General features: G+C 43.8%; 1 protein-coding gene across 1 annotated transcript; it reads right to left on the bottom strand.

The window, feature by feature from the left end:
- Positions 1-414: 414 nt before the first annotated feature.
- On the bottom strand, positions 415-11,215 carry il7r (interleukin 7 receptor). Its single transcript, XM_088628675.1, has 8 exons — positions 11,058-11,215; positions 8,504-8,615; positions 7,912-8,069; positions 6,833-6,981; positions 6,139-6,316; positions 5,465-5,552; positions 4,788-4,863; positions 415-3,578 (listed from the first exon to the last, which is right to left on the bottom strand). Exons 1-8 carry the CDS (start codon positions 11,149-11,151, stop codon positions 3,246-3,248), a joined length of 1,188 nt encoding a protein of 395 aa, XP_088484801.1. The 5' UTR covers positions 11,152-11,215; the 3' UTR covers positions 415-3,245.
- Positions 11,216-11,841: the final 626 nt, after the last annotated feature.

Genomic DNA, 11,841 nt, shown 5'->3' with positions numbered 1-11,841 from the left:
TATAAATTTCCATGGACATCAGAGGCCAACACCTCTAACATAATGCCTTTTCAACCTCAGGTACCGGTCAGTGTAGAGTTTGTCTGTGTTTACGTTTGTTTACACGCTCCAGTGTCCTCCTTTCCTTTCAAAGACATGCTGGCTGGGTTTGACTGACCCTTCTAAATTGTCCCCTTTTCATGGTGTTGCGATGGACTGGAGTCCCACCCTTCAGTGTGCTCTCAATCCTGCCTTGCTCCTGGCATTTCATCTCATCTTTTCCTGTCAGGTTAGGATGCTTTCCGATATCACACGACTGAAAGTATAAACAGAACTTGCTGGTCACCTTTTGTCACACTTTTCAGAGGTCATTAGCAGCCACTTGTATTTATTTATGACTCTTGTACAAGCTTGAAAGTGCACATAAGGCGTCAGAAGGGAAGACAAAGGTCTTTAATTCAATAAATACAATACTTGCAATGACTTCACTTATCAGCCGGTTTCCACAGTGCAAAGTCTGTGCAGAAAAATATACATGCAACTGCAGTAAGAATAACAGTAAGAAAAAACTATTAATGTGAATCCAAAAAATGACTTCTTGAATACAGATTTTTGTAAATATTATTTCTAGTAACAATGCACATATTACTTATCAGAACTTGTATTTATTAAGAAATAAATGTAATAATGCACATAAAAGTAAAACAGCAGCAAGACATTTTAAGTATACACTCCTCTGTTTCTGACATTTGAGTTCTGTGAAGGCATTATGCTACAACTATTAAGAAATACACCATGGAGTTTAAAATGTAAATATTGCCATCCCCCATCCAAACTCCAGATAATTCACCCAGAATCATTACCATGAAAATGAACAAATATAGTTTGATAAACAGTATATACCAAAGGAGCAATAGAATTGTTCACTTCATTTTATGTTCACCTCGTGTGTACAGTATACTGTATATGTTAGTACAGAAACTTTGAACCCCCTGCTTATAATACATATTATCAAACATCAAAAGTAAAGGCACGTTGTTAAATCCATTTTCTATTCATGTCCAAGCAAATGTGTAAAAGTGTCGTTTCCCTTACACATTAAAGGCAAAAGCTGTGGCTGAGCACACTTATTAAAGTATTAAAAAAGACATTCCAGGTTCCCACAGTACTTTAACAGAAACATAAAAGAAAAAAGAAATACAAGCCCCAGCTGTAGGACACATTCTGGCAAAAGGCTCTCAGATGTTCAATGGGCATAATAATTTAAGGTTAAATTGGTGATGTTTAAGCCTTTTAGAAACAGCCAGAACATAACTATAAAAAACACAACCATTTATTTTTACATTATTTTTGGCAATAACGCATAGGGACTAATCCTAAGCCTTCAATGCAATAATTCAGTGTTCTCCACTGACATAAGGAAGTACAAAACAGTCCTGCGTTTTGTCTGAAGGTGATAGATGCCAACAGAAGCCATGATCTGCAGTCAAACACATTCTAATCAGGTCTCTAAGATAACATTTTGCAGCTTGAAGATCAGAGATCGGAAATGGACAAGGACAGTTGACTGGAAAGGTGAAGAGGGATTGAGGAAGTGGTGCTGCATCTGCAGAGAGAGAGAGGCGACCTCTTTTCCCCAGAAACCCTGGAGCAAAGCTGAACAGATTGCCAACTTCTGAGTCAACATAAGATAAGAGCTGCAAAGCCTTCAGAAATACATGTACTGTAATGCATTTTAATATATAGTATATTTTGAGCAACTCTAAGCATTTCAAAGAAGGTCATACACACTTGCTTCAGGGACACACAACAATGACCATTTCCTTGCTTGCTTATGAGCTTTGCAGAGGTGTCATTAATCAACAGATTGCAGGCCCCTGTAGAACAGCTGGACACCTGAAGGTACACATTTTAATTTGCTGTATTAATATGTACCTGATGTCTTCAGTTGGATTTTCGGTGCCAAGGAAACCGCTTAATTTAATATCTCCAGGCTCTGCCGGCCCAGTCACAGTCCTTGTTCAGCTACTGCACATTGCTGCTCAAAGCATAAAACTCAGTTTTCCACCATTTTCAAGCAAAAAAAATAAATAGTAGAAGGTGTCCTTTCAAACATAAATTCTGCAGTGGGATGAGTACAAGGGGGCACATAAACAGTCATTTGCATGAATACAAAACTAATACAACACTAAAGTGATGTGAAAGCAGAATTGTAGTGTTGTGGGTTATGGCAAGGAAGAGGTTTAATGCTTTCTTTAAAAATTATAGTAAATATTCTCTTGTAGCAGTCTAGAATGGCACCTCTTTGAAGGTCCAGCTTCTACTTGTGTTCTTCTGCTTGCTTCAACTACTAATGCATAGACGGCCTGGTCTGATTGAAGATTTTATGCCCCTTAGTACTCTTTTGAACTCTAAAGCCCATTTTACATGACAAAAGTGCACGAGTGTGTCAAGTGGTCCAGCCTTCCTTGCAGAAAAGGCTAAGATTTACATCTGTGCATTACTGAGAGTTTCATAAGTCTCTGGCATACATACGAAGGAGCCCCATGTAGATAATTATGATTCCCATTGATCCATACTGAAATGAAACCTGTAACAGTCTCATGCTTACCTTTAAGTACTAAAACCCTACAGTATACATCTGAACCTTTAAAATCCATATGACCGAGACCTCAGTTGGCCTGGACATAACAGGCCTTGATTAACATTTAAAATACCAAGTACTATGGAATGGCTGTAGTAGAAGGATGGATTCCTCCTTGCAGGGTTGTGCCCCATCTGACCAGTTTTTAAAACGACAGCAGCAGTTGATTCCAGTTAGTGTGCAAATGGAAAGCTTAGCTACATGAAGACGTTGAAGCTCCGGCTTGGTTTAACAGCAGTATGCATGGAAGAGCTGTGAAACACGCCTGCCCTGCACTTTGATCATCACTGATCAGAGGGTGCTGGCCTCCTTCTTCGTTATACGATATTAGCAAGCCCAACAAAAGGAAGGGAATCAACAGTATCATCTACAGCTGATCAGTATCATCATCCAAATGGTATCATCCCCTGCCCGGTCCTGAAAGTTTAGGAGCAGTAGTCAACAGCACCTCAGGTAAGCTGGTGGAAAGTTTTGACAGTGGTCACCTTTATCAGCACTTTGCCAGAAGGAGCATAAGAAGTGTTCGTGTGGCTGGCAAGAAGCCTTTGCCAAACTAATCACAGCTAAGAGGGTTTTAGGCCCTCGAAGTTGCATAAAGTTAGCCAGTCCCCCTGCACGCAGCTCATTGGTTTTTGTTAAAGCTGGACATGGTGACGTAGGCCTCATCTCTCCGGCTTGTCGGCACGGAAACACATTCCCCTGGGGTCCTGGCAGCCAGGCAGGCCTGGCTCCGCTCCTGCCCACTTTCCCTGGACACCAGCATGGGCTGCGCTTCCCCAGGAGGGCAGGAGGAGCCGGCCAGGGTGAGGCGCGGGCTGCTTTCCCTGCCAGGCGGGAGGTCCAGAGGTCCGGGGGGCAGGAGGAGGGATTCGTCCACCACCCTCACTTCGAGGGCGTCCACGGAATGGATGGGCAGGTCTCTGAAGGCCTCGGGGTTGAAGCTCATTACGGGATCCTACAGGGAAGGAGAGTGCTTGAGCAGAAATCCTACACGCAAGGCAATGTTACACATGCCGGGAAAAGTGCAGTGCGTTGTAATAATGCATTTGAAATAACAAATACCGTTGAGAAATATCCAGGCACAGGTCAGGTAAACCTCCCCATTAGCAGTGACATTAAAAAACAAATTTAAATGCACCAATTTATATGGAACTTTATTGTTAGAAGGATTTTAATATTTTAAAACCTGTTTTGAGGACTTGTTTGGCCACATCTCTGTACAGTATTGCATTAGGTGCACCCGGCACACTTCAGGCGGAGTCTTTTGAAAGGAAAGACTCCTTGTTAGTTGATTATTTAACCCAAATGGTTCCGCTTGATTTTAAATATCTTCAAGCCTTCAGTGATCCATCTAGCATGTGCACAACCAAACTACAGTACTTTAAGCCATATTAGGGAGCAGGGACCAAAGGCAAACACGGGGATGATGTGTAAACTCTACCCAAGAGGGTGCTCGAGCCAGGAATCAAACCCAGGACTCAAGAGCAGAAAAGGCCACTGTTCCATCAGGTTGCTGGGATGGTTTTTACACCATATCAATGGTTTTTAGTCACGCCAGCAGCCATAACAACCCGCAACTCACAACTGGCAACCCACTGAAGCAACGCAGGTGTGAGCCTGGTCAGTACCTGGATGGGAGACCTCCTGGGAAAAACTAAGGTGGCTGCTGGAAGAGGTGTTAGTGGGGCCAGCAGGGGGCGCTCACCCTGCAGTCCAGGTGGGTCCTAATGCCCCAGTACAGTGACGGGGACACTATACTGTAAATAAGCGCCGTCCTTCGGATGAGACGTAAAACCAAGGTCCTGACTCTCTGTGGTCATTAAAAATCCCAGGGTGTTTCTCGAAAAGAGTAGGGGTGTAACCCCGGCATCCTGGCCAAATTTCCTCTGCCTCCTAATAATCCCCCTCCATGAATTGGCTACATTACTTTGGTCTCCTCCCCCCCCTCCCACTCCGATGGCTGATGTGGGATTAACGCTAGGAAACAGAGAATGGCTTTTAGTCAGAAGGGTCATCAAGAAACACACTGTAACGGTCTCTTTTGACAGCACATTGAAAAGCCTTCTTATCGCACCAGTTGCTGGAAACTTGTGCATCTTCTTTAATGCGTAACTGAACCCAGCATATCCAGCAGGAAAGGAAAATGCTACAATAGTGCACTCACCTTGCCTGGCTTCTTGTACATATGACCCAAGGTATTTTTGGGGTTTGGGATACTTGGCCAGATGGAGGCTTTGATTCTAAAATACAAAATGCAGGCAAATGAAAACAAGCACTCAGAAATGATTAAATTCTATACCGACTTCACAAACTTGAGGGGGCAAGGTGGTTGCGTGAACGTTATAGAGCGCTTGAGTTTGAGCATAGATGACTGAGTCACTATCTGAGATGTTTGCAACCTCTGAAAGCAACAGGCAGAGTACGGGAGCATGTGTAGCAGTGCTATATTGCCTTACTAATTTGGAAGCTTGACAAGACACTTTGACCAACACCGATAATGTCACTATCTCACTTGATTATACAGTAGCATGTGAGGGAAGCCGATATCGTACTGATATATTTACTCTGCATCGGGCTCGACAGGATTTCTAGGTTTCTAGAAGTGTAATTATTCAGTAATGATATGTCTCACACATAAGTGCGACATATTGGTTGTTGTGCTAAGAATCGCTTGCATGATCTCGAGGATGGTACTTATACCATTCTACAGGTAGGTTAAGCATTTGTGGTTGTTGGTCCTTTTCAGGACACATGGTGCTCTGTATGGGACATCCTAGCTAATGTAGGGCAGCTGATAAACCTGCCTTCAAGTGCACAAAGTACATTTTTGCTAGGACTTACTCTGTACTCCATTGCACTACAACGACGATGGTGATCAGCAGCAAGACGACCACGGAAATTATGAGAATGTAGAGGAGTATATTTGGTCCTGTGTGAAACACAAGGAGGTGTCGGGTCAGAAATCACAGGCACTCTTAATCCACATCTGTGCAAAAGGTTGCTGCTGAAAAAACAGGCTCTTAGCCTAGCATTAATAGTATTTGTGCAGAGCTTGTCACTCCACAGTGCTTCACATATAAGTGTGGCCTCACTTCATCCACCTGTGTAGTGCAGCCCCCACCTGCGTGAGAGCTGCTATGGACCCCAGATCAGGTGGGGAAAACAAGAGGTGAATGCATCACACAGTCCCCAGTCACCACTTGGGATCTGCAACGGTCCCCGTCTGAAAGACTGTCGCAACCACACGAGAGGCTGACGACTGACGACATGAGGAGGGCTTTTCCCCAGGGCCTGGAAAGTCACGCACGGAGAGTGCTCCCGCCCCCGGCTCCTGCTCTGAACTAAGGGGGGGGGGAACCCCATGCGATGATGCGGAATTTCTGGTCTGGGTCTGCTCATACTGCGACTTCTGCTGCTGCAGCTCCAGCAACATCCTCTCCCATCGAGTTGCGTCACAGCGTGCTCCTGCCATGACAGTCACCATCTTTTCAGGGAACAAAACTGAACTGACTCACCTCCCTTCTCGGGAACCTCTAATTTGGTCGTCCTGAAGGCAACCGGATCACTCCAGTCACTCCAGAAGCCTTGGAAGTAGTCACCCTGAGGCTTGGCCCGGGCCCTCACGTGATACAGGGTGTTAGGCTCCAGATATTTTCCCTCCACCCGCAGAGACTGGTAGAGGATGTCCGTTTTCTAGGAAATGAAATCCATCAGTCAGGAAAAAAAAAAACGCACACGGTGAAAACTTCCAGAGAATCTTAAGAAATTGATTTAAAGAGCAAGTTCTTTCCCTTTCACATTTCAGGTTTCTGAATTCACTCTCACGTTAGCACAGACTAGCCTTGAGGGAGTGTAGGTCTGCTGTAAAGAAGGTGGCGACTGCACATAAAAAGGAAACTGAAAGCGAACAGGAAGACCAACTACATTCAATGTGCTGCCACTCCCCAACTCTCACATAAATATCTGGCTCTAATGGTGTAGATTTGAAAAATGATACTTAACCTCTAAGGCCCCTGAAAAAATAGTCCGTTTTCAAGCAACCATGCAAGTGAACACAACTGGCCAAGAAAGACCTGATGTGAACACTTACTGTAGGTGTGTGTATCAGCATGCTCAACACTCCTGTTTAAGCTGTGCAGTGAAGCACATCAGCTTGAGGAGTCAGTGACCAGCTCCATATAGGATTACAAGCAGATGGGCTGCCCCTACCTGCACAGTGCCATTTCCACGAATCTCAACTTGGAAGACGAGTTTCCGATCCAAGTAGTCATTGGCATAGTGCGTTTCAATTCTTATTTCAGCGGCGTTGATGCTCTTCACGAACGTGGCATTGGCAATCCAAGGTGGGAATGGTTTGACTCGAAGACAAAGAGGGAAGCTCGTCATTACCATCTCAGAAAACAGTGCACAGCTCTTTTAAGCATCTGCGGTCACCTGTACATACTCAGACATGGTGGAGACGCAGCTCAGTACCACACTGCCACATGACCCGTTTTCAGTGACTTTTACACACATGGTTAACTGCAATTTCGATGATTCTAATATTGTCAAGCAAAATCTTCCTTTCCATCCTCAGCCTGAATATTTCATGCGTTTCAGACCATCATTACATTTTCCAGAGCTGGGGTCTGTCAAGATTAACCTACTAAATGTATCCAGGTGCTTTTGACACTCATACTCCATTTATTAATGGCAGGGAAGGTGGTTAATTTATACTGCACAACCCTCTTTCCCTGCCTCCACCTCTATTTTTGGTTCTGACCCCTGAACCACCAGGGTGACTGGCAGCATACTTTTCTCTGCTCAGGGATCGTTGATGGACAAGTACAGCCCACTGCAGACTGTACCTTAAATGGCAGTGGGACCATAAGTCGAGTAATGCAACATAAAATACAGTATAAAAGGCTTAATAAACACCCATTTGCACAAATATTAAGTAAAGGTGGCCCCATCTTTCACTCATTCACAGCCCCTGATGTAGCACATACCTTCCACTTGTCAGGGAGCAGTGAAGGGTACGTTCGGACAAAGAGTCAGTAATGATTTTCAGATGCTTTGCAAATCCAGGAGTGACAAACACCCCAGCATGTTTCTGTGTAACTGAACTCATCACATGTGAGGTCAAATCAGGTGTGTTTTTCTTAATCAGATACTAATTGAAAGGGGACCCTGGAACTTGCAGGAAGCGTTAGTGAAAAATTAGCACTGGCGGTCCCTGCTCTAGAATACGAAGTTACAAGAACTAGTAAACCGTATTCCTCCTATAGATAGACCATTTACATACTTACTGATGTCTTTCAGCTTAATATGGTCGCAGAGTTTCATTTTGGATTTCAGTGTGATGCAAATATTATATACACTAACAGGATTCAGATTCACATAATGGAAGGTCTTCCCATCTTCTGTTCTGTTGCTGAGCTTCATGCAGTTACGTTTCAGGGACTCGCTAAAAAAAAAAAAAAATTCAAACCAGAGGCTTTTGGCACAAACATGCTGGTTCTCTCTCCTGGGCATTACAGATCACTGGGAGCCAATGGCATATTTCTTAGAGTCACACATACAGTACTGTACATGTGAACAGCAGCACTTGGTTATGGGTGACCAGGCGGCTCACATGCTAGAGCAGTATGCTAGCAAAGCTGTGGTAGAGGTTTCGATTGCCACCTTGCCTCCTGGCTGGGGCAGACATTGGTCAAATCTCTTCACCAACGAGCCTGGCGCCCTGCAGCAGTGCTGAACGTGACTGAGCTCTTCTTTATCCGTTGCTATCAGTCCAAATGTGGGTCAGTCCATCCATACTGACTGCAGACCCCAGCCATAAGGGCTTCACTGTCTTTCTGAGTGCTCTAGGGGCAGAGGGCAAGGGAATAGTGACCTTACCATAGCTGAATGCACTTCACATCAGCAGCGATGCCCTCGTCAAAGTGGCAGGTCAGGGTATTCTGAGCCATGGTCATCTGGGACGTGCAGTTCACAAAGTCATCCAGAGAATCTTTAAAAGAACAACGCAGTTCTTCAGTTTCTGGACTCATTGCCCCCTCGAGAACGTACAAACCTTGCCTCCACACATGTCTCATGACAGGACAACAACATTCCTGTTGCTCCTCGACAGAACACGGGGCAGCCTTCAGTTTGAAATGTAAGCACCTGGAAATGGCCCTCTGCTTCATTAGTATACGGACATATTCCAAGCCTTGCCAGGAAAAACTCAATTTTGATTTGATTAGATGAGATTGCTTCAGTTCTTCTTGGCAGGAGAAGCATGAGTTTCAGCTCCTGTTCCTTGTCTTTGCGCAGCGCAAGACTTGAACAGTTCATAAATCAGTATTTTGACGTGTTAAACTGCCCCCCAAAATTGGAAAATTCCATGTGCTACTGTACCCTCAGACAAAGCCTTTCATTCTAATTGCTAGGTAAAATGCCCAGCCATTTCCATGGCTACAGATGCAAGCTGCTTTAGCACGCTTTAACACTGCGTATCACAATTATTGCTACTGGTAAAAGAAAAGTTACTAAATCGGTAAGTATTACAATAGTTCTCTAGGGCCAGCAACATCCAGGACCTGAATATTTGTGAATGCTTGGAAAAACTGTGGCTCAACCTGCTTGGTTCATTGGCAACCTTCTGGCCCTAGAATGAGGAGGCCCATGCCCCATTCAGATGAGCGAACCCAGGACCAGCAGCGAAGTGGAGATGGGGCAGAGCAGGGATGCTTGAGACCAATGCAAAGGGAGGCACTTGAGTTGAGTTTATGTAGCTAGCTCACGATTAGGTGCAGATGTCCGAGATTGACTTGTCATCATCATCCCTTCCGAACTTCAGTTCATAACCCTGACTTCCCATGTACTGCACAGTGCTATTCCCCCCACACTCAATATGACCAACTCACAGATCATCCACAGGATATACACTAGCCTCCTGTTGCAACAGGGCTCAGACAACCCACAGGTTCATTCACAAGTGTTGTCTATACTTTTGTTCCGTAAACCCTGCGGAAAGGTCAGTAATGCCTCTTCCAACCTCTGTTAAACACACATTCATCCTATGAAATCACAGTTAAGATGTAAATACAGATATCTATGGATTTCCGTTTTACTCTTCAACGTGGAAAACCGATCAAAAAGCTGTGCTTTCATCACTGGGCAGAAAACATTAGAATTTCTTCCATTCCACCCCTTTTAACACCAGTTATGTTAAATCACTCATCATTTCAGCCAAGAACACAGCGCTGAAGGTACTGGCTGAGTATATAAATTTAAACACCCAAGTAAAACACGTGCTTCCCCTTCTGGGTTTTAATCAACCTAAAAAAGGATCGTATTTTGGTCTGCTGTCAAGATTATTTGCGTTAATGCCAAAACCGTCTCTCGGCGGTAACCACCTCCTGCGCATCACAACACACCAATTTCCTCCACCACTTCAGTCTTTTTATCTGCCGCCCCCCCCAGATTGAACTTTAAAAACCTTTCCGATCCGCTGACCGACCAGACAGTTGAAGACACAGATTTGCCGAAAATCCGAGTGCGCTGATGTGAATTAGCCTCTTGGCTTCTTTTAAAACTCCAGTGTGAATCCATTTCAATAACAAAAAATGAATTAATGAATGACGTAATTTCTACTTCTAATTCTATTACTTTATAACAGGACTACTACAACTTGTTTTCTGCATAAATTGTACTTGGTATATTTTCCGTCAAGTTTAGCTTGGAGACAAAAGCAAAGAATAAGCCTGGTATATAGGAAACTTTACATTCAAGTACAGACACGTTTGGAATATCCTGATTGATTAAACTGCAAATGATCCGACACCTTGACATGTAGCATCGCGTTTGTACATATTCATTAACCATGCAAGCAAAGAGAAGCCACAGCAATAACAAAAATACTATTGTTCGCGGTAGAGTGTTGCTGTTTTTTCTTGTCAGGTTCGAAGTAAACAGACCCCCCGAGATCACAGCAGGGCAGCGCGCGTTATTTGGGGCGTCTGGTTTGAGTTGTGTGGAGCAGTTGGGGTTCATCTAAACGAGTTTTAGCCACCTGCGAGTCTCATTGGGAAGCCGCCCCCTATTAAAGACTCAAAAGTGAGCGATGTGACGGAGTGGGAGAATACAGATTTCAGGGATAATGACAAGTGGACCATTTCTGTCCGTGTTTTTTAAACAAATTTAAAGATTTTGTCAGTTTGAAACTTTGAATGTTTAGAAAATATACGCAACATTTCACTACTTGTTACCACGGGGAAGGCAGAAACGATACGATTGATTCCTAATAGAGAATTTATTCAAAAAGTAAAATTATCTAGCGCTGGGACCTCACTATCAAACGTGTTCGCTTCTGTCGGTGTCAGTCCGCCTTGTACGTGGCTCTGATTTTCTTTAAAACGACTTTATCCTAAAATCTCGTAATGTTCAATAAAAGTCTTCCTTCACTTACCGTCGGAACCTGATCCGCTTTCAGCTAGGACACTTGGAGGAAACGAGATGAACGCAATTACGAGATAGACTGCCATTTTATTGTGGGGTTTCATCGCGTTAGTCACCGACTGCAGCTGAGACTTCAGGGTATCTGAAACCTCAACCCGCCGCTCGCATATATAGGCAGGAGGCAGGGTGAGAGAGAGAGAATGAGCGGGAGGGGAATAGGCTTTGCGGCTTTGTGAATAACAGGAAATCTTTTTATATGTATAAATAAACAAATACATAACATTAAAGCTACAAGGATTTTGGGGGAGATTAGCACAGTCAGCAGCTTTGCCATGTGCCCGAAGGAAAACGGGTTTAGTGTTTCAGGAGCTTCAAATTCACAGATGAACGGGAATGAAGTAGTGTAGTTTAACTCATATTGTCTTAATTCAGGTTCCCAATTCTGATCGCCCTCATCTGCTGGTTTATACTCTAGACAGGCTCCCAGCTACACAATTGATCCATTAACTGGCTTAATGATAGGATTAATTTGAATTGTGTGATTGTTTCAGTTCTTGAACATTAGAGATTGGCTTTATAATTATTGTTTTAATTGAATTAACAAGGTGGGTGATTGGAACATCTGCAAGTTTTTTTTCTCCCGTACTTAAAAGTCAGGAATTTAATGTGATTTATGAAATCCAGTAGTTAAGCAGTTAGGCTGGAATATAAAAAGTTGCACATAAATCGAGCTGCAGACCAGATCCTCCGTTTTAAGTAATTTGAGTGTAATTAACAGAGCCAAACTGTAGCTG

The sequence above is a fragment of the Lepisosteus platostomus genome, chromosome 4 (assembly GCF_059453375.1).
Source record: "Lepisosteus platostomus isolate fLepPlt1 chromosome 4, fLepPlt1.hap1, whole genome shotgun sequence".
Lineage (NCBI taxonomy): Eukaryota > Metazoa > Chordata > Actinopteri > Semionotiformes > Lepisosteidae > Lepisosteus > Lepisosteus platostomus.
The sequence above is the reverse complement of the archived record's forward strand: the minus strand, read 5'-3'. Positions and strand labels throughout refer to the sequence as shown.

Bases quoted from the DNA above. Each gene is read 5' to 3' on its own strand.
- il7r (XM_088628675.1), bottom strand. From the start codon at position 11,151: ATGAAACCCCACAATAAAATGGCAGTCTATCTCGTAATTGCGTTCATC. The intron at 8,616-11,057 runs GTAAGTGAAGGA...GTTCTTTTAAAG, and splicing joins AAGCGGATCAGGTTCCGACG to ATTCTCTGGATGACTTTGTG. The intron at 6,982-7,911 runs GTAAGTATGTAA...TTTGTCTTCGAG, and splicing joins TATTAAGCTGAAAGACATCA to TCAAACCATTCCCACCTTGG.